The sequence below is a fragment of the Moschus berezovskii genome, chromosome 4 (assembly GCF_049115385.1).
Source record: "Moschus berezovskii isolate FMDL1 chromosome 4, NW_MosBer_1.0, whole genome shotgun sequence".
In the NCBI taxonomy this organism is placed as follows: Eukaryota; Metazoa; Chordata; class Mammalia; order Artiodactyla; family Moschidae; genus Moschus; species Moschus berezovskii.
In genome coordinates, this window is record NC_142463.1 from 35,074,445 (window position 1) to 35,100,712 (window position 26,268).

At 37.0% G+C, this 26,268-nt stretch overlaps 1 protein-coding gene across 1 annotated transcript in view; it reads left to right on the top strand.

The window, feature by feature from the left end:
- HOOK1 (hook microtubule tethering protein 1) overlaps positions 1–26,268 on the top strand; it is a 71,081-nt gene that overhangs the window by 24,840 nt on the left and 19,973 nt on the right. The window contains exons 9-14 of the mRNA XM_055402022.2: positions 6,803–6,969; positions 14,851–14,991; positions 16,121–16,322; positions 17,307–17,417; positions 22,643–22,730; positions 22,817–22,877. Coding sequence (XP_055257997.2) covers positions 6,803–6,969; positions 14,851–14,991; positions 16,121–16,322; positions 17,307–17,417; positions 22,643–22,730; positions 22,817–22,877 — 770 coding nt within the window. The remainder of the gene's footprint in view (positions 1–6,802; positions 6,970–14,850; positions 14,992–16,120; positions 16,323–17,306; positions 17,418–22,642; positions 22,731–22,816; positions 22,878–26,268) is intronic.

Genomic DNA, 26,268 nt, shown 5'->3' on the forward strand with positions numbered 1-26,268 from the left:
TGCACTAAGTCTTGAAAAATTATACAAAAGGAAAAATATACCATCATAATATGCTACATGTGAATTGCACTTTTCATTCAAATAATGAGCTACATAAATAATTGACTCTGAAAAGTATGAGGACAAGGAACAAGGCTTGTGGTAGCAATAGTGAAGTCGCTCAGTCGTGTCCGACTCTTTGTGACCGCATGGACTGTAGCCTACCAGGCTCCTCTGTCCATGGGATTTTCCAGGCAAGAATACTGGAGTGGGTTGCCATTTCCTTCTCTACCCTTGCTTAAATATTTAAAATTATAGGGCTGGGTGTATTTCTAACCTTCGTGAATTTTCAAATGAGATGAGAAGTGACTTTATCAGGGTGATTGAGATGTGCAGGGCAGTGACAACTGGCACCAGAATCCAGATCTCCTAACTTCATCATTAAATATTCCTCCTCTATGTTTGAACAAAGCCAGAGTTTATATTTGAACAAAACTAGTCTCACTATGTTTTTCCCTTTCTTTCTTCTTAACCACATGCACAGCACCTGAAATGTTTTATTTTCAAGTAAGATTATATCCTTCTTCCAGAGTACCTCATGTAGAGAGTAGAAGACTGACTCATTCAGGTGTTACCAGCCTTATGTAAGATCTCTGTACAGTTTTCTGATAAATTCTTTTTTAGAAAAGAACACAAAATTTGGTTAAAACGTTTCAGTATTTGTAACTCATGGTGAAGAGTACATGATGATCTGATTTTAGTTGAAAAGTATAGACATCCCAAGTTTTGGCATTTTAATTCCAGTATCAAAATAGAGACAACCCTCAACTATCTGCTGCACATGTGAAATAAATGACTGTTGTATATAATCAGAACAAAAAGTAATTGATTAATTTAACAGTATGAATTTCACACAGGTGTATATGATGCATACCCTAATTTTATAAGAAAAATTATTTTTGAAAAATGTTTATTTTTAATCATATGTAACCAGACAGTAGGTTACATTCAGTTCAGTTCAGTTCAGTCGCTCAGTAATGTCCGACTCTTTGCGACCCCGTGAATCACAGCACGCCAGGCCTCCCTGTCCATCACCAACTCCCGGACTTCACTCAAACTCATGTCCACCGAGTCGGTGATGCCATCCAGCCATCTCATTCTCTGTCGTCCCCTTCTCCTCCTGACCGCAATCCCTCCCAGCATCAGAGTCTTTTCCAGTGAGTCAAATCTTTGCATGAGGTGGCCAAAGTATTGAAGTTTCAGCTTTAGCATCAGTCCTTCCAATGAACACCCAGGACTGATCTCCTTCAGAATGGACTGGTTGGATCTCCTTGCAGTCCAAGGGACTCTCAAGAGTCTTCTCCAGCACCACAGTTCAAAAGCATCAATTCTTGGGCGATCAGCTTTCTTCACAGTCCAACTCTCACATCCATACATGACTACGGGAAAAACCATAGCCTTGACTAGACGGACCTTTGTTGGCAAAGTAATGTCTCTGCTTTTTAATATGCTGTCTAGGTTGGTCATAACTTTCCTTCCAAGGAGTAAGCGTCTTTTCATTTCATGGCTGCAATCAACATCCGCAGTGATTTTGGAGCCCAAAAAAATAAAGTCTGACACTGTTTCCATTGTTTCCCCATCTGTTTCCCGTGAAGTGATGGGACCAGATGCCATGATCTTAGTTTTCTGAATGTTGAGCTTCAAGCCAAGTTTTTCACTCTCCTCTTTCACTTTCATCAAGAGGCTTTTGAGTTCCTCTTCACTTTCTTCCATAAGGGTGGTGTCATCTGCATATCTGAGGCTATTGATATTTGTCCTGGCAGTCTTGATTCCAGCTTGTGCTTCTTCCAGCCCAGGGTTCCTCATGATGTACTCTGCATATAAGATAGCAAATAGAAGGGGAAAAGGTGGAAATAGTGACAGATTTCTTCATCTTGGGCTCTAAAATCGCTGTGGATGATGACTGCAGCCATGAAATCAGAAGACGATAGCCTCTTGGCAGGAAAGCTATGACAAACCTATACAGTGTGTTGAAAATCAGAGACGTTTCTCTGCTGAGAAGAGTCCATATAATCAAGGCTATGGTCTTCCCAGTGGTCATGTACAGTCATGAGAGCTGGACCGTTTAGGCAGAGCACCAAAGAATTGATGCCTTCGAACTGTGGTGCTGGAGAAGACACCTGAAAGTCCAGTGAACAGCAAGGAGATCAAACCAGTCAATCTTAAGGGAAATCAACTGTGAATTTTCATTGGAAGGACTGATGCTGAAGCTCCCAAGTACTTTGGTCATCTGATGAGAACAGCTGACTCATTGGAAAAGTCCCTGATGCTGGGAAAGATTAAGGACAGGAGAAGAAGGCATCAGAGGATGAGATGGCTGGATGGCATCACTGATGCATGAACTTGGGCAAACTTCGGGAGATGGTGAAGGACAGGGAGGCCTGGTGTGCTGCAGTCCACGGTGTCACAGAATCAGACGTGACTGGGCAACTGAACAACAACAACAAAACTGCAGAGTGATATTTAAATTTGGGGGGAATTTTTTTTAATACCCAACCAAATGAACCAAAAAAGAAAAATAGGTGGCAAAGAAATTCACCAAGGACAGGTAAACAAGCAAAAGGGCTTAACCTAATAAAGTTAAATTTAAAAGCTTGGTAATCAAGGAACGAAGCAGGCCTGTGATATTGACAGAGGTGCTGCAGAGCAGGAACCTGCTGTTCTTCATTCCTTGCTCTTGCTGCGGAGTCAACGAAAATCTCGTGACTTCTCAGAGTAGTCTCAATCAGAAGGAAGTTCACTCTTTGAGTTCTTCATTTTATTTACACTAGATATGAGTAGAAATAATGGCCAAGAAGAAACTAAGGGCCTGACTCTTTCTGATAGAAACAAAGGGTATAGGGCCACACACTGAATTGGGGCAGCACTGATGTCCAAAGGAATTTGTCCACGGAAATGGAATACCATTCTCGCTGTCCTTGTATGACGTACTTAAACCTCAGAAATGATAGCCTAGCCCATGTGTTATTAAAAAACATTGCCCACTGGCTCATATGCTCTTCCCCACCCCCGCAACTACTGCCTTCCCTCACCATTGACAAGGCTATATAGAGTGGTGGAGGAAAAACAATCCCAGCTATAACTTAGAGGGGAAAGCATACTGGGCCATGGGGTACATTGGAGAGAATGTACAAGAAGTCTTCAACATTGCCAAAGCAAATAGGGTATCTTGACTACCAGCAAAGCATGAACTAGATGCAAAGAATAAAAGCATGACATCTGTGTGAACATTACAGACTAAAACCAGAAGTAGATAAGTGTATGGAAAAGACAGTAGCCAAGCTTAGAGAGGGCTACCCAGGTGGCTTAGTGGTAAAGAATTTGCCTGCAAGTACAGGAGACACAGGTTTGATCCCTGGCTCAGGAAGTTCCCCTGGAGAAGGACATGGCAACCTATTCCAGTATTCTTGCGTGGAGAATCCAATGGACAGAGGCGCTTGGCAGACTACAGTCTATAGGGTTGCAAAGAGTTGGACATGACTGAAGCGACTTAGCATGCATGCACTCAAGCTTAGAGAACTTTTGCTTTATGTAATATTACAGTTTCATAAGAACACTTCAGTAGAGTAGACTAGGTGGTAGGACAGTGAAGTGAGATTTAAAAGGAAATTTCAGCTAGAAACAAATCAGTGAATAATTAACATCAAACCTCTTCCTAGTTAAGCTCTCAGATGTCAGGAATAAAGGCAAAACAACTCTGGAAGACAGGTAGAAAAGCTAAATCAGCGACAAAGATAAGAAAATCAGGCTCCCCTATAACTGTGATGCCAGAAAATGGAGGAGCGATATCTACAAAATGCTGAGTCAGGAAGAGCATTAACTGAGAAGCGTTAACTGCATTAACTGAAGAAGAGCGCTGGTGCAAATTCATGAGCCCTTGAAAAAAAAACTGCTTGTTTGCACAGTCCAGTTAGCAACCATGTTTTAATCAGAATAAAAAAATGCAAGAACTCTGTAGTGGAAGATCTGGTGGTGAAGCACAACCCATTTAAATAAAGATCTATGTGCATTCTGTGCAAATTATGGTTACAGACTCTGGAACGACTGAAATTCTGACTCAGTCAGGAGGAAGCCTGATTATGTGTACTTTAAAAAGAAAAAAAAAATCCACATGAGAATTTGATGTAAGGTTTGAGAAAGTCATGTAATCTTATAGTTTTGGTCCAGTGATTATGGGGCCTTTGGGCAAGTTAGGATGAGTTTATCAATAGCTCTTTCCTCTGCCTTACTCAACCATTAATCCTAATACCTGGCAGCCATCAGTAGCTCTCCTTTACTTACTGCAGTAACAGAGGCTGGTTATTCTTGCTTACAGTATGTTAGAGAGAAGCATACTCCTACCCAGCATTGTGTCACATATAGCGAGGCAGTGATCTTCAAACCTAAAGGTGTCTGCAAATTATGTGTGAAACAGGACTCCAGCTATAGAAATTTATGTTTTAAGTTTTTAAATAAGCTAATATGATAAAAATATTAAATCTGAGTGATGTGAGAAAAGAGCATGATTTTTTTTAGCTCTTTAAAAAAACTTTCTTTTAAGTAGCTTAGAGAGAGACAGAAAAACAAGAGAAACAGGAAGGGACAGAGGCAGGTACAGAGTGAACCTAAACAAAATATCACCGTGGCATCTTGTTAAGAGATATCTAGAACCACCTCTGGACATTCTAAGTCACTCATCTGGGGTGGCTCTGGAACCGCTGTGTGAAATACATGGTTAGGAACAAGGTTGGTTACCCACTAGATATTGAAAACTAAGTTTGCCCTTGCTCTTCTCCCTTCTTCAGGGGATTCTTATCCAGTTTGAAGACAAGGTATTGTTTCTACTCTACCAGTCTTACAACAGCCCCTACCCTCAAGCTAATAAGAAATATTCTTTTCTTGCGCCCCCCCAATAGCATAATTTCATCAAAGCACCATATTTTCTGTCCTGTAATTGTTTACATTTCTGCTGTAGGGATCTTAAAGGGTGCAACCTCCATTCTTTTTTTGTATCCCAATAACAGGATTGTATTACATGACAGATAATAGTCACTAAACTGCTTATATGACAAGGATGGATGCATGCATTGTATTTAGGAAGAGAAACTGTTTCCTATTTGTCTAGGAATGGTTTTTCAGACTTTGTGTTACTCATTTGGAGGACAGCGTTTGTAACTTGCCTACACTGTATTGAAGACTATATAATATAACTTGATTTTTTTTAAAGATTTATTTCTTTACTTGTTTTTGGCTGCTCTAGGTCTTTGTGCGTGGGCTTTCGCTTGTTCTGGTGATCAAGAGCTACTTTTTGTTGCAGGGAGAGAGCTTCTCATGGTGGTAGCTTCTCTTGTTGTGGAGCACAGGCTCGGTAATTGTGCTGCCTGGGCTTAGGTGCCCCGTGGCATGTGGAATCTTCCTGGACGAGGAATCAGACCCATGACCCCTGCATTCACGGGTGATTCTTAACCACAGACCACCAGGGAAGTCCCTATAACTTGATTTTAATTTCTTGGTTGTCAATATGTAGTCCCATTCATGTAACTAGACTGCATTGATTACACCTTTCGAAACTATAAATAGCAAACTTGTGCAGTAATATGTTGTGAAAGTTGCTCCATCGTGTGGGACTCTTTGTGACCCCATGGACTGACTATACGTCCATGGAGTTCTCCAGGCCAGAATACTGGAGTGGGTAGCTGTTCCCTTCTCCAGGGGATCTTCCCAATGCAGGGATCAAACCAAGGTCTCCCTCATTGCAGGCCAATTCTTTACCAGCTGAGCCACTAGGAAAGCCCAATAACTTACAATGTATTGTAAGTTATGATAAGTCAGCCTTTCTCAAACTAATCTTAGTAAAATCCCATGTAGATGTCTGGTCTAAGAAAGAAAGATACCGCTAAGTCATGTCCAGCTCTTGTGATCTCACAAACTGTAGCCCACCAGGCTCCTCTGTCCATGGAATTCTCCAGGCAAGAATAGTGGAGTCGGTTGCCATTTCCTCCTCCAGGGAATCTTCCTGACCCAGGAATTGAACCCAGGTCTCCCGCATTGCAGGCAGATGCTTTACCGACCAAGTTACTCGGGAAGCATGTCTTGCAAAAGGTTGCAGCCTTATCTCTAAATGTTTAAAGATATTTTAAAATGAAAAAGAAGTAGAACTAAGGGAGCAATAATGCTTGTTAACATAAATATGTAGGTAGAATTAAAATGTGTCAAGTACTGGTATTGATGTCATTCTAAAGTTATATGTTTATATCCATTTTAAATCTTAAGCACATAGTTTCAGTGTGCAGTTGAGTTCAGGTTTTTGCTGCTAATTCATTAACCAAATAATGTGGTTACCCTGAAGATACCATGTGAATGTGATAATTTTCTACTATGAACCTAAAATGGTAATTTTGTGCATATTTGTGTGTATTTCAGTTTACTAGGTGACAGCATCCTGAAAATAAATTTATACCTAAAAGGGAAACAAATTACTTTTTTGAAGTACATAGGTGCATACAATTTTAGAGACTTAGAAACAGTATCTTCTCTGACCTAAAGCAAGCATATATTCTCCTTTATATGTATTAACTCTCTTTTCTCTGTATTAATAAAATTAATTTTATTTCTTCTGATCCAAACCTCCTAGATCCAGAATTCCGGAGCTAGAAGGATCCTTAAGAATTTATCTAGTCTGATTACCCAGGCTAGTTAATGGCTTGGTCAGATTTAGAATCCAGAACTCCACTCTAAACTCTTCTTTGCTACTGATGCTTATGTTTGTGTTTTTGTTTTTTAGGTGACAGCACTTCAAGATGAGAAGAATTCACTAGTTTCTGAGAACGAGATGATGAATGAAAAACTTGACCAGTTGGATGGATCTTTTGATGATCCAAATACAATGGTTGCAAAAAAATATTTTCATGCACAGTTGCAACTAGAACAATTACAGGAAGAAAACTTCAGGTAGCATTTTTAGTAGAAATCATTCTATACAGTTTTATTAAACTAGTAGCTAAAAATCATAATAGCAACAACTGATGATTAAGCATTACAACGCATGTTTAGAATACTACGTGGATGAAAATACTGTCTAGTATAAGTGGTTCCTGTCCTCGTAGGGCTAACAATCCAGTTAAGCAAGTGGGATACATATATAAAAAGCAAAACTATTCAAAATAATGTGTGATGAGGGCCAAACAAAGGCCTTAGGCAAGTCCACGAGGAATTTAAAAGAATGATTTACTAAAACCTGGGGAGAAGAGAAATTTTTGCATAGGAGAGGGAACTTGATAATAAGTGGAAGAAATATGTAAATCTCACACTAAAAGGATGCTTTTCATATCAACTTTTATATTTCTTCTTTTGGAAAAAAACGTGTACATCTAACCTTTGATAAACATTATCTTTTTGTGTGCCTGCCCGTGAGCCCTGCAGTGTAAGGCCCTGATAAATAGGCGCTCCAGTTGTACTGTGTGTGTTTTTTTGTTACTTTATTTTGGTATGATTTCAAACTTACTGGAACAAGTTGCAAGAATAGGATAGGGAGCTTCTGTATATTTCTCATTCAGATTTGACATTTGTTTTACAGTTCTATTCATTTGCTTTAACAGTCTCTTTACATAGTCACATGTGTATATATGTTTTGTTTTTGGAACCATTTGAGAGTAAACTGGAGACATACTGCTTTACCCCATGTACTTCAGTGTGTATTTCCTAAGAACAAAATATTCTCTTATAAACCACAGCATAGTGATCAAAATTAGTGAATTGGTCTTTGAAACAAATCATTATCTAATCTACAGATCATATGCAAATTCTAACAGCTATCTCAGAATCCTTAAAACTTAAGTTTTTTCTTGTTTCAGAATCTAATCCAGTATCGTGCTTTGCATTTAGAAATGGATTCTTACTCAATGGACTATAATTCCATTACTATCATCATTTATTTTTATGTTTAAATTGTCCCAGATTTGACCACTGAGAAGCCTTTCAATTAGCCATTTGTCTTTACAATATGTTGCTATCCTTCTTTCAGTATTTTCTTCTTTCTGGCACAACAAAATGTTCTAGACTCTTAATTGTTCTTCCTCAACTCTAAAATCAGCCATTTCTCCAAGAAGTCCTGATTCCTCTTAGTGGAGAATAATAAGAGAGAGATCTATGGCCTAGATGCATTTCTCTGTCTTGATTTATTCTCCACTAAAGACTGAACTGAACTGAAAGTGGAGAATATGCATCTAGGCCATAGATCTCTCTTTTTACTGGAGATAAATCAAGATATAAAAATTCATCTAGACCATAGATCTCTCCTTTTAGTGGAGAATAAAGAGGAATCAGGACTTCTTGGAGAAATGGCTGATTTTAGAGTTGAGGAAGAACAATTAGAGTCTAGAACACTTTGTTGTGCCAGAAAGAAGAAAATACTCAAAGAAGGATAGCAACATATTGTAAAGACACATGGCTAATTGAAAGGCTTCGACTATATGGACATGAGTTTAAGTGAACTCCGGGAGTTGGTGATGGACAGGGAGGCCTGGCGTGCTGTGATTCACGGGGTTGCAAAGAGTCGGACACGACTGAGCGACTGAACTGAACTGAACAACAAAGGTCTATGATCTCAGTTCAGTTCAGTCACTCAGCAGTGTCTGACTCTGCGACCCCACCGACTGTAGCATGCCAGGCTTCCCTGTCCATCACCAGTTCCCGGAGCTCACTCAAACTCATGTCCATCGAGTCGGTGATGCTATCCAACCATCTCATCCTCTGTCATCCCCCTCTTCTCCCACCTTCAGTCTTTTCCAGTGAGTCAGTTCTTCACATCAGGTGGCCAGAGTATTGGAGTTTCAGCTTCAGCATCAGTCCTTCCAATAAATATTGAGGGCAGATTTCCTCTAGGATGGACTGGTTGGATCTCCTTGCAGTCCAAGGAACTCTCAAGAGTCTTCTCTAACACCACTGTTCAAAAACATTAATTCTTCAGCTCTCAGCTTTCTTTATAGTCCAATTCTCACATCCATATATGACTACTGGAAAAACCATAGCTTTGACTAGATGGACATTTGTTGGCAAAGTAATGCCTCTGCTTTTTAATATGCTGTCTAGGTTGATCATGGCTTTTCTTCCAAGGGTGGTCTAGATGAATTTTTCTGTCATTGCTTCTGGGCCATCTTGGTGTACAGAGCTAGGAAATACACTTGTATTTATTTTCATAGCTACGGTTGTGAACAGTGAATTCATATCATTGTCTTCCTTTTCAGTCCAGTGACTTCAGGGTGCATTCTGATTTTCTGCATTTTCATATTGTAACTCCCTTCTCCAACATTGAGAAACCTGACTTCCATTTTCCTCAGCAGATTTATTCATTTACTCAATCCCAAAACACATTTGAAGTAAGAATTGCTAATCTACATGCCTTCTATAAAAAGGTAATGCTACAGTGCAAACTAATGCTACACTTCAGTATGTTTACAGTTATTTTTTTAAGATAATGTTTACATACTGTGAATTGAGTGAATAGCACTGTTTGGCATCTTTTATTAAAAGCATGCATTTGTGTAACTCACATTTTTATCATTTGATAAATCATTTCTGTCACTGCATAAAGTTCCCCTATGTCCCTTCCCAGATAACCCCTATGTCCCAGAGACACTTCCGATTATTTTCCACTATTGGTATGTTTTCTCTGATCTAGAACTTCTTAGAAATTGTAATATGAATTCTTTGGTGACTGGCTTCTTTTGCTCAGCATATTTGTGAAAACTACCGATGTTGCTGAATATATCAGTTCATTTTTGTTTATTGCTGAGTAGTATTCTGCTAAATGGAATTATTGCAGATTGTAACACATTTTGCTTATTCATTTTCCTTTAGATGGACTTTTGAGTTTCCAGATTTTGGCTAATATAAATAAAATGGATATGAACATTGGAATATAAAACTTTTGTGAACGTATTTTTTCATTTCTCATTGGCAGTTACATAGAGTGGCATTGTGAGTCACACATTTTGTTTGTGTTATACTTAAAAGATACCAGCAAACCATTTCCCAAAGTGGTCATGTTGCTTTGCATTCCCACCAGCAGTGCTTGCTGCTGGTTGCTCTAGTTACTCTGCCTATATAACGTAAGTTGGCCTTATCAGTCTTCTTCATTTTATTTGTTTTTTTTTTTTTTTTTTTTAGTCTTCTTCATTTTAGTTATTCCAGGGAATGGGTTAAGAATGTTGAATTGTGGCTTTAATATGCATTTTCCTGATAACTAATGATAATGGTAAGCACCTTTTCATGTGCTTATTTGCACTATATTTTACTATGTGAATTGTCTTTCTACACTGTTAGCCTGTTTTTAAATTGGGTTGTTTGTCTTTATTCCTGAGTTGTAAGAGTTTAAAAAATATATATTCTGGTTATAGAATCTTTGTCAGATATGCATGTAATAATATTTCATCTTTTCCGTAGCTTGCCACTTCATTTTTCAAATGGTATCTATCAAGAATTAAAGTTCTTAGATGAAGTCTGATTTATCAATATTTTTAAGATTAGTGCTTTTTTTGTACTGTCAAGTCTGTCTACTTCCTAGTCATGAAAATAGTATTTTCTTATAGAACCTTTATAGTTTTACCTTTCACAGTTAGGCCTGTGATCCATCTTGAATTGACTTTTTTGAAAATAGTGTAATATGCGGGTGTCAGGCTTTACTTCTATTTCCCTTATGCGTATCCAGTTGTTCCAGTATCATCAGGTGAAAAGATTTTTATTTTACTCCATCAAATTGCTTTGGTACCTTTGTGAAAAATGATATAGCCACAAAATTTGGGTCGTTTTCTGAACTCAGTTCCTTCCTACTGATGAATTTGTCTGTCTTTAGCCCTTAAGATTTGATCTTGATTACTATAGCTCTACAGTAAGTCATTTAAAATCAGGTAGTGGGAATATTCCAACGCTTTCTTCTCAAAATATGTTTTTGACTCTTCTGTCTTTTTGCTTTTTTGGTCAGTTTCTCTTAAAAACCTTTTGTGATTATGACTTCAAGTTGTATGTGATTGATATTTTAACCATATTGAGAATTTCTGTTTTATGAATTTAGTATCTTTGTCTATTTGTCTTTAATTTTTCTAGCAATGTTGTTGTTTCCAGCATAGTTTTGTGTGTGTCTTCTGTTCATTTTATTCTCAAATATTTAATTTTTTGCTATTACAAACACAGTTACAAAAATTATTCTGAAAAGTTGCTGCTAATATATAGATACACAGTTGATTTTTATATGTTGAAACTTTTATATTTTGAATGTTAATGTCTGGCATTTGAAAACTTGTATGTTTTGCAAAGTTTCCTCTTTTTTTTGTTCAAACAACTTTATTTATTTACTTTTTTATTTTTTGGCCACACTGCTCAGCATGCAGGATCTTGGTTCTCTGACCAGGGTCCAGTCCTGTGCTCCTGCAGTGGAAGTGCAAAGTCTTAACCACTGGACGACCAGGGAAGCCCTGCAAAGTTTCTTGATTCACTTACTGATTCTGTTTATTTTAGTAAAAAATCCTAAGGAATCTGCAGTCATCTATTAATAGACCTTTCAGTTCAGTTCAGTTCAGTTGCTCAGTCATGTCCAACTCTTAACGACCCCATGAATCACAGCACGCCAGGCCTTCCTGTCCATCACCAACTCCCGGAGTTCACTCAAACTCATGCCCATCGAGTTGGTGATGCCAACCATCCATCTCATTCTCTGTCGTCCCTGTCTCCTTATTTCAGCCTTGTCTTTATTTTCCTTGCTTTGAACAGGAGCAAACATCTTGCTGTGTTCTGAGTCTAAGGGAGAAAATGTCCAATTAAGTACTGTCAAGTATGAAGCTAGCTGTATAGTTTTTTTTAAATGTTTATTTTTGGCTGTGCTGGGTCTCTGTTATTATGTGGGCTTTCTCTAGTTGTGGAGAGTCGGCAGTACTCTCTAGTTGTGGTAGTTGTGGAGAGTGGCGGATACTCTAGTTGTGTGCCAGTTTCTCACTGCAGTGTCTTGTTTCAGAGCATGGGTCCTGGGCGCACGGATCAGTAGTTGCAGCACGTGGTCTCTAGAGCACAGGCCCAACAGTCATGGCGCATGGGCTTAGTTGCTCTGCTGCATGTAGGATCTTCCTGGATCAGGAATCAAGCTTGTGTCCCCTGCATTGGCAGGCAGATTCTTTACCACTGAGCCACCAGGGAATCATGCTGTAGAGTTTTTAAATTGGCTTTTTATCAGATTGAAAGAGTTCTCCTTTATTTCTGCCTTGCTAAGAGTTTTTATAATTTATCAGTGTTGATTTTTGTCTTAGGACTTCTGTGCATCTTGAAAAAAGATGGTTTGGTTTTTCTTTTTTATCTTTTAATACAATTAATTTTTGAATGTTAGAAAAATTTGTATTCCAGAGAAAAACCACCTTGATCATATTTTCTTATCTTATACACATATGACTGGATTTGATTTGTTGATATTTTGAAAGTATTTTTGTGCCTTGTCTTTATAATAGATACTGGTCTGTAACTTTTTTCTCTTGTAATGTCTTTCAGGTTTTGTTCTACTAGTCTCATAGAATAATTGGGAAATACTCTCTCCTCCTCTATTTTCTGAAAGAGTTTATGTAAGAATGACATTATTTCTTCCTTCAATATTTGATAGAATTAATCAGTAAAACAATTGGATCTGTGGTTTTCTTTGTGAAAGGGCTTTTCATGACACATGTAATTTATTTAAAAGTCATAGACTTTTCAGATTTTCTGTTTCATATTATGTCAATTTCCTAAATTGTTTTTTTTCAAGGTATATGTTTATTTGATTTCAGTTGTTTAATTTATTGGCATGAAGTTTTTCATAATATTCTATTTATGGTCCCTTTAATGATTGTAGGAGCTGTAGTGGTGTTTCCTTTTTCATTCTTGATGTTGGTAATTTATATATTCTTTCATTTTTCTTGGTCACTCTTGCTTGAGATTCATCAGTTTTATTATTCTTACACCCTTTATTAATCGAACAGCCTTTATTAGTTTCCCATAGTGTGAGTTTTAGATCTCTGTTCTTTATTCCTTTCCTTTTACTTATTTTGGATTTGATTTGCTCTTCTTTTTCTAGCCTCCTAAAGTTAGATGATTGATTTTAAGCATTTCTTTATTTCTGTTATAAGCCTTTAAAACTGTAAATTTCTCTCTAAGCACTGGTTTAGCTGTGTCCCTAAAATTTGATTAATTGCGTTTGTTATTATTCAGTTCCAAAATATTTTCTAATTTCCCCTCTGATTTCTTCTCTGATTCAGGAATCATTTAGAAATGTATTTTTTAATTTCCAAATATTTAAGGCTTTTCTCCAAACTTCTCATTGTGACTGATTCCTAGTTTAATTTCCTCGTGGTTAGAGAATATAGTCTTCATTCTTTTTAATATTTATGATACCTGTTGATCCTCATGTGTTTTATTTCAGTGAATATTCCATGTGTACTTGCAAAGGATATGTATTCTGTAATTTTTTACTGACATGTTTCACAGATATTTATTATATCAAGCTGATTAGTAGGGGTATTCAGATTTCTTCTGTATTTGACATTTTTGGTTAGTTCTTTCATTTATTGGGAGACTGATGTTAACATTCTTGACAATAATTATGGATTTATAGATGCTCTGATTCTCAGTTTTTGCTTCATCTGTTTTAAAATTTTGTTTTTAGTTACATATAATTTTTTGATGTGTCTTTCTGATGGCTTGACCCTGTTATAATTGTGAAATATCTATACCTTTGGTAATACTTTTTGTATTAAACCATTTTTTTGATGTTAATATAAATACCTCAGTTTTCTTTGCTTATTATTTGCGTGATATTTTCATCTTTTTACTTTTGACCTATTGTGTCTTGATATTTAAAATGTTTCTTATAATTAGTATATATTTGAGGCTTGCTTTTTGATCTAGTCTGTTAGTCTCTGCCTTTTTAATTGGTGTGTTTAGTCTTTTTGCCCTTTACATAATTTTTGATATGGTTGTGCTTAGGGTCTGTCAGTTTGCTATTTTTCAATTTGTCATTTCTGTTCTTGTGTTTATTTTTCTTTTCTGCATTATTGTCAACTGATCAAGTAATTTTGAAATATTTTTATCACTATATTAGTCATTTTAGTTTTCGTTGTTGCTCTTGGGTTCAAAGTATTTATTCTTTATCACAGTCTATACTTAGAGTTCATATTTCACCACTTTATGTGCAATGTACATTTTTGGGTAATGTACCAAAAATGGTATATTTATATGGTTTCTCTTTTTCTTTTGAAATTAAAATTCCAGTTTGAACTAGAGAACCAGGCTCAGTGTTTCAGAGTGATAATGAAAATTCAGAACATTACTGGCTTATCAGTGCTTACAAGTAACCACACTAATGCAAGATGTTAATAATAAGGGAAACTGGGGACTGAGATAACCTGAGAGAATATATAGGAATTTTGTACTTTCTGTTCAGTTTTTCTGGAAAAAAAAAAAAAAAAAGTCTATTAATTTTTTTAAGTAAAAAAAATTCATTTGACCATAAATGTTAAGAGTTTACTTTTGGACTTCTAATTGTCATTGATCTATATGTTTAGCTTTATGGTAGTACAACACTATCATGATTATTGTAGCTTTGTAGTAACTTGTAAAATTGGAAAGTATGAGTTCTCTAACTTTTTTTTTTAAGCTATTGTTTTAAAACTAAGAACTAGAAAGTAGCCTATTCCTTTAGTTTTTCTTTTTTTGAATGTGGAATCAAACATTTTAGAAGTAAGTTTTGCTAAGCTCATGTCTCAGTGGAAAAACAAATAATGGAAATTACGTTATAAATACTTGTTCTCTTTATGCAAGGCTTGAAGCTGCAAAAGATGATTACCGTGTTCACTGTGAAGAACTTGAAAAGCAATTAATTGAATTTCAACATAGGAATGATGAATTGACTAGTCTTGCTGAGGAAACAAGAGCCCTGAAAGATGAAATAGATGTTCTTAGGTATGGCATGTCTAATATGATTATGTCACTTCTCTTTTTGGTATTCTATATTTTAATTAAGGAATCTTACAGTTATACCTGTGTATCAAGTATTGATCAGTTTTTATCCAAGTTCCTAGTCTTTACTTCTTTTATGTTTATTGATAGTTATGTGAAGTTTTAGGATAATATTTGATTCCTGTTAGGACAGATTTTCCTATTAGAACCATAAACCTTTTTCTTATCTCCGATTAAAGAAAATGATACCTTTTTCTTAAAAATTTGTAAGCTGAGTTATTTTTAGATACATTTGACTTGACCTTCTTGTACTTACTAGTACATCTTGTGAAATTTTTGTATAAGAAATGTATTCTCACAAACCATATTTTGACATTTGATAAAATATAGATAAGAATCCTAGCATTTATTTCAAGATTATCCCAGTTTCTCTTATTGTCTTTGACAGTACAAAGTTTATAATGAGCTTCGCCTGTGAAATTTTAAGCAAAGAATCTTGTTTAAATGATTTTTTATGTTAATTTTTCTTAATTTAACCATTTCTTACACAGTTTTTAATGTTCATTTGAAACAAAATCTTTATAAGCATTAATTTTAACCTTCATGTGATGTTGAAGTGATTCTGTTTACTTGTTTATTTTTTCTCCATCCCATTTGTCAGGTGTGCACAACTCTAAAGGGAAGTGCTTTGCCAAACAAATGATAAATTCAGTCAACTTCCTGAATATATCAAATACTTAACAACAAACTACATTAGATATTACGCACAGAGCACAACTGGCCTGTAAGCTAAAAGGCAGCTCAGAATTGTTCCGCTGTATTTACAATTCCATTCTTTTTTTTATACATTGTTGTGATATATAGAATAATTTGATAATACAGTGTGTCAGATTTCGAGCATTTTATTTTGATGACTTTATAACAGAAGGGTTGAACTTTCTGAGTCCTTTTCCAGATTTCTCACAAAGTTAACGATTTCTTTAATTTGTCCCTCTCATTTTTTTTTTTTTCCCCTCTCATTTTTTTTAACAAGTTGATAGTTCGTTTGGAAGACTCATTTTACAGCCAGAGTAACACTGTTATGTGCATTTACTTGTTTTTACACAGTAATGTTTAATCTTTGTTATTATAGGGCTACCTCTGATAAAGCAAATAAACTGGAGTCTACAGTTGAGATATATCGTCAGAAGCTACAGGATCTGAATGACCTTCGCAAGCAGGTGAAAACTTTACAGGAAACAAACATGATGTACATGCATAATACAGTCAGCTTAGAAGAGGAATTAAAGAAGGCAAATGCTGCACGTACACAATTAGAAACATACAAGAGACAGGTAAGAAAATACCTAAATTTTTTAAATCAATAACATTGAAAGAGTGTAACTTTTCACTCCTTAAGAAGGATATAGCAGTGAATAAACACTGTGCTGTGCTGTGCTTAGTTAGTCATGTCCAACTCTTTGCAACCCCATGGACTGTGTAGCCTGCCAGGCTTCTCTGTCCATTGGGATTCTCCAGGCAAGAATACTGGAGTGGGTTGCTGTGCCCTCCTCCAGGGGATCTTCCCAACCCAGGAATAGAACACATGTCTCACACATTGCAGGTTTATTATTTACCGTCTGAGCCACCAGGGAAGCTCAAAAATACTGGAGTGGGTAGTCTATTCCTTCTCCAGGGAAACTTCCCAACCCAGGAATCAAACTGGGGTCTCCTGCATTTCAGGTGGATTCTTTACCCACTGAGCTACTCAGGAAGCCCCAAATAAACACTACTTGTAGTCAGTTGTGTACTTATTATTATTACATGTATCTCCTATCTGTAATTTTAATTCAAGAGTTGATCATTGAGTTTGTGTTTTCTAGGTCTTTTGGACTTCCTGATAGCTCAGTTGGTAAAGAATCCATCTGCAATGCAGTAGACCCCGGTTTGATTCCTGGGTTGGGAAGATCTGCTGGAGAAGGGATAAACCACCCACTCCAGGATTATTGGGCTTCCCTTGTGGCATTTTTATTAGCTTCTGAGCTTGTATACTTTTGGGATATTTTATTGTTTCATTAACATTTCTGATCACCAGGGATAAATTTGCTGTTTATCAAACACCCTAGAGAAACAGTAGAAGACTGATTTTTTTTTTGCTAAATTATTATTTGTGTATTTTAAAACTTATTTTAATATTTTATTTACATGCTATTTCCACGAATATTTAGAATTAGACTATAATCTTACTATAAATTTTATTTCCAGTTTTTATTTATTGATCTCTGAAATGCTATCAATATTATATCCTGTTTATTTTCTACTTTTGTTTCTGATAAAAGGTTCAGGATCTTCATGTTAAACTTTCCTCTGAATCCAAAAGGGCGGACACACTAGCATTTGAAATGAAGCGGCTTGAAGAAAAACACGAAGCTTTACTTAAGGAAAAAGAGGTAAACATAAATATAATTGATGTGTAATATGTATGTCCTGTTTTAGTTTTATATTATCCTTGCTGTTTTAAGAATGGAAGTGATGTAACCAATTCTTTTCTCCAAAGTGAAATTAGTGATGTAAAAGAAAGTCTTGTAGAAATTCTTTATGCAGTTTTGTAAGTTTTCTTGATATGATAAGATGAAGGCATGTCTCAGTGCATGTGTTCCAGCTCTAGACTGTCAATTCGTTGAAAGCAAGGACCATAAATGCAATTTTTAAAAGCTTTATTAGGATATACTTTACATATCATACATTTCACCTATTTAAAAGGTATAGTTCAATGGTGTTCCTTGTACTCAGAGTTGGAAACCATCATAGTTTTAGAATTCTGTCATCATTCCAAAGAGACCCTGGCTATTTTGCAGGAACAATAATCTGACCCTTAGGTTCATATGAAATGCTAGAGACCCAGAATAACCAAAACGATAGCTTTCCAAAGAAAAAGTTGGAGAACTTATTTCAAACGAGTATACTTTCCAATTTCAACTTAGTACAAAGCTGCAGTAATCATGACTGTGGTATTACCATAAAGTTAGACATATATATCAAAGGCAGTTAAAAATCTATAAATAAACTCTAACATTTGTGGCCAAATGCTTTCTTTTTACTTTAAAAAAATTAATAGGTTTTTTAAAAAAAAAAACCTGAACAGAAAGTACAAAGTTCCCATATATTCCGTCATCCCCACTCCCACCAACTCCCCAGTTTCCCTTATTATTAACATCTTGCATTAGTGTGGTTACTTGTAAGAACTGATAAGCCAAAAGTGATACACTGTTATTAACTAAAGGACGTAAGTCTACATTAGGGTATATTCTTTGTTTCACTTCTATGAGTTTTGACAAAGGTATAATATATCCATCATTACAGGACTATGTCAACTGATTTTTAACAAGAGTATCAAGAATATTCAGTGGGGGAAAGAACAGTCTTGTCAACAAATGGTGCTGGGACAAATGAATATCTAAACACAAAGGAAGAAAGTTAGAAACCTATCTCACACCACATAAAAATGAATTCAATATAGATCACAGAATAAATATAAGAGCTAAAAATATAAAATTCCACAAGAAAACAGAGGAATAAACCTTTATAACCTTAAGGTTACCCAATGGTGTCATAGAAACACCACCAAAAAACACAAAAGAAAAAGTAGATTTGCACCTTTTAGAACTATTCATGAGCATTTTATTCTGTCAGTGCTAACATATAGAAATACAGTTTATTTTTTGACATTGATCTTGTATTTTATTTACATCCTTGTTGGATTCCCTTAGTATTTCTAGTAGTTTTTAGTGAATTCTTTAGGATTTTTATATACAGAATCAGGATATCTGTAAATACCAATAGTTTTATTTCTTTTTTTGCATTCTGACTGTCTTTTATTTCTTGTTAAATTGTCCTGTCTAGAACCTTCAGTACTTTGTTGAAAGAAATGGCATGGTGAGAGTATCTTTCTCTTGTTTCCAATATTAGGAAGAAAGCATTCATTCTTTCACCATTATGTGTCTTATTAGTTGTGGATTTTATTTGTAGATGCCTTCTGTCAGGTTAAAGAAGTTTTAATTCCTAATTTGTTCCATGTTTTAATCCTGAAAGGGTTCTGGATTTTGTTAAGTTCTATTTCTGGGTTAGTAGGATGACACATAGTTTTTTGTCTTTTACTGTGTTAATGTCATGTATTACATTGATTTTTTAAAATCTTAAACCAGTTTGTGTTCTTAAGGTATATTCTATTTAGTCGTAGGGTATAATCACTTTTGTATGTTGCTTGATTCAGTTTGCTAGTATTTTGTTGAGTGTTTTCCTGTCTATATTATAAGAGATATTGGTTGGTAGTTTTCTTTTGATGTCATTGCCTGGTTTTGATGTCAAGGTGATATGATATAAAATGCATTGAGAAAATGTTCCTGCGTTTTGGTTTTAGCTCACTCTGTGAAGAAAGCTGATCGCCGAAGAATTGATGCTTTTGAACTGTGGTGTTGGAGAAGACTCTTGAGAGTCCCTTGTACCTCAAGGAGATCCAACCAGTCCATTCTAAAGGAGATCAATCCTGGGTGTTCATTGGAAGGACTGATGCTAAAGCTGAAACTCCAGTAGTTTGGCCACCTCATGTGACGAGTTGACTCACTGGAAAAGACTCTGATGCTGGGAAAGGTTGGGGGCGGGAGGAGTAGGGGACAACAGAGAATGAGATGGCTGGATGGCATCACCGACTCTGTGGACATGAGTTTGAGTGAACTCCGGGAGTTGGTGATGGACAGGGAGGCCTGGCATGCTGTGGTTCATGGGGTCGCGGAGAGTTGGACACGACTGAGCGACTGAACTGAACTGAACTGAGAGTCTTTGTCTAGTATGTCCACCCACTAGTGTCATCTCACTGACTCTTTCTGTTAACTGGTCTGTTTTTTTCCCCTGTGTAGGAATTTCTCTATTTATTTGCATGTCTTGTTTTTTTGTTGAAAATATGACCTTTAAAATAATAATGTGTTTCAACTCTGGAAATCAGATTTCCCCCCAACCTCACGGTTTTTTGCTTTTGCTGTTTTTTTAGTGACTCTTTTGGGCTAATTCTATAAAGTTTTTTTTTTTCTTTGTAATGTGCAGCCCCTGAATTATCTGCTCAGTAATCACTGAGATCAGTTAATGATTTGTCAGCTATTTCCGTAGATCTCCCAATCTTTGCCCAAGGACTCAATGTGTATTTATTTTGGAAAACATCTTCAGTTCTTAGGAAGTTTAAAACTCTGCCATTGCCTTTATTTCCTGTTTGCACAGGGCTTCAGGTTTATCCAGAGCTGAGACCTGGGGTCCTCTCAGGTTATTTCTGGGCATGCACACAGCTCTGTACATAGCTGACCTCCTGGATCTCCAGGAATATGTTAGGACTTTTTAATGTCCGCTAGGGATATCTTGTTCTCAGCTCTTCCTTGTAAGTTTTTGGCAAGAGTCTTGTTTGCCTTAACTGGCATCTTGCCTTCAGCAGCTATAATGAAAGCAATTGCTGATGATTGTTTTATACAGATGCCTAAGGAATATTTTCCGGCATAGCAAGCACCAAATTAGCTCAAATAGTGAAAAGCATGATTGGGACTTCTCCAAGGTGCTGCTCGACAGACCAAATAGTGATAGTTTTCTTTTTCTTTTTTTTTAATAAGAGTTTCATAGCTAGTCAGCCTCTCCAGGTGGTGGCAATCTCTGCTTTTCAAAGCTACTCAAGGCTTCTCCAGGGTTGGGGAGAAGGTGATAGTAATCAGGATAGTTAAAAGAACAAAAAGCTCAGTGTTCTGAGGTTTAGCACATTTTCTTTAATAAGCACTCCTCAGATCATGGCAGACCTTTGGTTAATCTTCAGACTTTTTGAAAAGTTGATTTTGACAAATTGCAAGTGTTCACATTGCATTTATGAAGGAACAGATTTATAGGGGTCCTGATGCCTGACTGTAGTTATAATTTACAGTGTTCAGAGATCCCTAGAACATCTGTAGACACTGGCCTAAGGACCCTTGGAATCAGTTACCAATTTACTGCTAAGTTGATTTGAGCCACATAATGGACCTAGTAGGGTTTTATTGATTGATTTGAAATATAGCAACATTTAAAGTATGATTTTATGTTACTTTTCAGGTTCTGGGAAAAAGGTTTAAACCTGAGCTTTTTTTTCAGAGTGTAGAAATTTGTCATTGACTGTCAGCTGTAAAATAAAATGAGTTCAGTTCAGTGGCTCAGTCGTGTACAACTTTTTGCAACCCCATGCACTGGAGCACGCCAGGCTTCCCTGTCTGTCACCCACTTCTGGAGCTCGCTCAAACTTATGTCCATTGAGTAGGTGATGCCATCCAACCATTTCATCCTCTGTTGTCCCCTTCTCCTCCTGCCTTCAATATTTCCCAGGATCGGGGTCTTTTCCAGTGAGTCAGTTCTTCACATCAGGTGACCATAGTATTGGAGCTTCAGCTTCAGCATTAGTCCTTCCAATGAATATTCCAGCCTGATTTCCTTTAGGATGGACTGTTTGGATCTCCTTCCAGTCCAAGGGACTCTGCAAGTGTTTTCTCCAACACTACAGTTGAAAAGCATCAATTCTTTGGCACTCAGCCTTCTTTATGGTCCAACTCTCACAATCATACATGACTATTGGAAAAACCATAGCTTTGACTATATGGACCTTTGTCAGTAAAATAATGTCTCTGTTTTTTAATATGCTGTCTAGGTTTGTCATAGCTTTTCTTCCAAGGAGCAAGCATCTTTTACTTTCGTGACTGCAGTCACCATCTGCAGTGATTTTGGAGCCTGAGAAAATAGTCTTTCACTGTTTCCATTATTTCCCCATCTATTTGCATGAAGTGATGGGACTGGATGCCAGAATCTTCTGTTTTTAAATGTTGAGTTTTAAGCCAGCTTTTTCACTCTCCTCTTTCACCTTCATGAAGAGGCTCTTTAGTTCCTCTTCGATTTCTGCCACAAGGGTGGTGTTACCGCATATCTGAGGTTATTGATACTTCTCCCGGCAATATTGATTGAAGCTTGTGCTTTATCCAGTTCAGCATCCAGTCAAGTAAAATAAAATAGCTAATGACATGAAGTCCTAGCATACTATCCGTGGGAGATAGTTTTTTACAGATTCATACTTCCAATGTGTTGTTTACAGTAATAGAAGGAAATAACAAGTCTCTCGCATCTCTTACACACTAGACTGTATTCTAGATATTAGGCAAACTTCTCCTCATTCACTACTCAGAAAACCTTTCAGGGGCTTATGAATCAGTATCTCTACTTTGATGATAAAGATCTAAAGCCAAAGAGTCAGTAGCTTGCCTTAAATAATACAACTGGAAATGTAAAACTGAATTCAAGCCACGCTCTGTTTGCCTCCAAAGTCCATACGCTTTTATTACTCTACAGTTACCTTTTTGTACTGTTGTATAATTACATTCATTTGGTTCAAAGATAAGCTATCTAGTGGGAAAATCACAAGCTTTGTGTTGTATAAAGTCTTGTTATTTATGTGATTTATGCAGGAGAAAATTACCCCTTAACACTAAAACTAAAACGTTGTCATTTTTAATTAAGTAGGGAACAATTATCAGATTAACATATTAAGGTAAATTATCTTAAGTATAAAGTACATTGATTTTGGGCAGAATTAAATATTTTGCTTATATAAATAATTCTTTTTTAGAGACTAATAGAACAGCGTGACACTCTGAAAGAAACAAATGAAGAGCTTCGATGTTCCCAAGTACAACAGGATCACCTAAACCAAGCAGGTGGATTTTGTTGCATTTAGAAAAGGTTTTTTAATGGTAGATATGCTGAGACGTTAATCTATTTTTTTGTTGCTGATATTGTTTAGATGCATCTGCTACAAAAAGTTATGAGAATCTTGCTGCTGAGATTATGCCAGTGGAATATAGGTAAATTTGTTTTTATCAATTGACAACCCATACTTAATATTAGAAATGTGAATTACTTTCATAATTTTCTAAGCCTTTATTTTTCACTTTATGAGTCATAGAACTTGAAAATACTTTGTCTCATCTGCTTATACTTTCTAAATCATATTGTTACTGCTATTGTAGCAGTTTAAAAATTTACCAGAAATAAAATTTCACTTACTAGCTGAATAACATATGCTGGTTTTTTGTAATATGGCCTTGATTGTGTAGAACTTATTTTTCTATCCTTAAACTCTTTGGTATCATTTTAAAATGACAGTTATTTAATGGACAGGAATTTCCTTTCTTAAACTCTGGAAAACCTTTATAATACATAGTTTTCAAATTCCCAGCAGTAAAACAAAGTAAGAGACAATCTGTCAATTGCAGGACGAGTAAGCCAGAGTTAAAATACACATTTTAGAGGTTCCTCTTGACCCAACTTTTATTTTGGTATTTTATTGCTGTGTTTACTTCTAGGTATTTAACTTATCTGGTATTTTTATGGTCGTCTTTTCCTTTTTGTGGCAACAGTTTTACTTATTAATTACTTCACATCCTACTCTTTATTTATTACTGAGATATAATTCATGCATTTACAAATGTGCAGTCTGGTACTTCTTGGTAGCCACACAGTTGTGCACCCATCATTGCTATCTAATTCTAGAACATTTTCATCCTCCCCAAAAGATACCCAGACCTGCCTGCATTCCAATGCCAGCTCCAGGTAACCAGTAATCTACTCTTTATCTCTGTGGATGTGCTTATTACAGACACTTCATATTTATGGAATCATACCATATGAGGCCTTTTGTGGTTGAATTCTTTCATTTTGCATAGTTTTTATAAGTTGTTCAGTTTTTTGCTGTTACGATAGAGCTCCTTACAAGCTGGGCTGGAAACTAACTTGCACTTTTCAGTTAGTAATATCCAGTGGTATTAATCATTTAAAAATAGTCCTATGAGCCTATATTTTTAAAGTTATCATGCTGGCATTCAGAAGAACAGAAATTGAGATTAATTGAAATTAGTTGCTTTTGGGTAATAGGATTTAGGAGGGCAGCGGGTAGTAGAGCATTATTTTTAAGTTAACACCATTCGTATCATTTTCATTTTTTAAAAAAATATAGGTATATATACCTTTAATAAAATATTTTCTAGAAACAAAATTCTAAAGATAGTCATTAGCATAAAAGTATATTTAAAATTTTTAGGCAGACTAATTTCTTAAGTCTATTGCTTTTTCTTCTTCATATGTTTTCTAAGGATGTGCTGTATATTACTTTAATGCGGATAGTTTCTAAATTGTAAAAGAAAAATAATTCATATTATCTCTTAGAGAGTTGCATAATAAACATTTATTGATCTATAATCTTGTACCTTTAAAAATGTACTGTTCTGCGCTTAGAGGGAGAACCAGGCTTGAACGCCCCAGGGCAAACTGAGGGCTGGAACTTAAGATACCAGAGCAGAGGTTGCAGCTGAAGGGCGAGAGGGCTGGAAAAAGCCTGTGAAAAAGCCCCAAGCCAGCCCCGCCCACAGAACCGGGCGCGGAGCGGAGCGAGCCTGCAGCGGGCGGCCCATCCCCCAGCCCCCACCGACGCGGGTGGGGAGGGCAGCCCGCGCCTGGGCAGGGGCAGCCGCGGCCCCAGAGAGGCTTCCCGTGCCAAGCTGCAGGCAGGCTTCCTTGCTGGCCAGGACTTCTTGGGTTTGGGCCGGTCGATATCTGCCTGAGAAAGTGCGCCGGTTGTACTCCCAGAAAACCGAGCGGCAGGGACCGGGAAGGCGATAAGTCACAGCGACCGCGCTCGCCAAATGCCTGGTCACCTGAGCTGCTCGGACCAGGGAAGGCACAAAACGCAGGCCCAGCCAAGTCTGCGCCTTCGTCGAGTACCCGAGGACCTGAACCTGAGCCGCTCAGACCTGGGAAGTGCATGCAGCCCAGCGCCACCTGCGGACAGCTTGCAGCAGAGCAAACTAAAGCCTAAGCATCATAAACAGGGAAAGCACACATGCCTCGAGCGGGAGCATTCCCAGTGTAGCTGAGACACTGCGAGCACTCTCCACAGACGCCAGGGATATTTGTTAGCTGTTCCTCCCTCCCTATAGCAGGACTGAATAGGAGAGCCGGGGGAAAAAAAAAAGTGTCCACCACCGCATCCTGGTGTCAGGACGGGAATTAGACACTGAGGAGACCAGAAAACAGAAGAGGGAGAAGCCTTGAGCCTCCTGCAAGAATAAGACTGAAAACCAGAGGCAGAGGCTTAAGGCCAAATCCTGAGAACACCAGAGATCTCCGGTTCCAGAGAACATTAATTGATAGGTACTCATCAAAGGCCTCCATACATACACTGAAACCAGGCACCACCCAAGGGTCAACAAGTTTCAGTGAAAGACATACTACGCAAGCTATCCAGCAACACAGGAGAATAGCACTGAGCTTCAATATACAGGCTGCCCAAAGCCACCCCAAACCCACGGACATCTCAAACTCATTACTGGACACTTCATTGCACTCCAGAGGGAAGAAATCCAGCTCCACCCACCAGAACATCGACCCAAGCTTCCTTAACCAGGGAACCTTGACAAGTCACCCATCCAACCCCACACACAACGAGGTAACTACATAATAAAGAGAACTCCACAGACTGTCAGAAGATGGAAAGGCCACCCCGAACACAGCAATATAAGCAAGATGAAGAGGCAGAGAAATACCCAACAAATAAAGGAACAGGATAAATGCCCACCAACACAAACAAAAGAGGAAGATATACGGAACCTACCCGATAAAGAATTTCGAATTTTAATTGTGAAAATGATTCGAAATCTGGAAAGCAAAATGGAGTTACAGATAAATAAACTGGAGAAAAGGATTGAGAAGATGGAAGAAATGTTCAGTAAGGAATTAGAGGAAATAAAAGAGTCAATATACAATGAATAATACAATAGATGAGATCAGAAACACTCTCGAGGGCACAAACAGTAGAATAACGGAAGCAGAAGACAGGATAAGCGAGCTAGAAGATAGAATTGTAGAAATAAATGAAACAGAGTTGGAAAAAGAAAAAAGAATAAAAAAAATTGAGGACAATATTAAAGACATATGGGACACTATTAAACGCCCCAACATTCGAATCATAGGAGTCCCAGAAGAAGAAGACAAAAAGAAAGACCATGAGAAAATACTTGAGGAGATAATAGTTGAAAATTACCCTAAAATGGGGAAGGAAATAATCACCCAAGTCCAAGAAACACAGAGAGTCCCTAACAGGATAAACCCAAGGTGAAATACCCCAAGGCACATATTAATCAAATTAACAAAGATCAAACACAAAGAAAAAATATTAAAAGCAGCAAGGGAAAAACAACA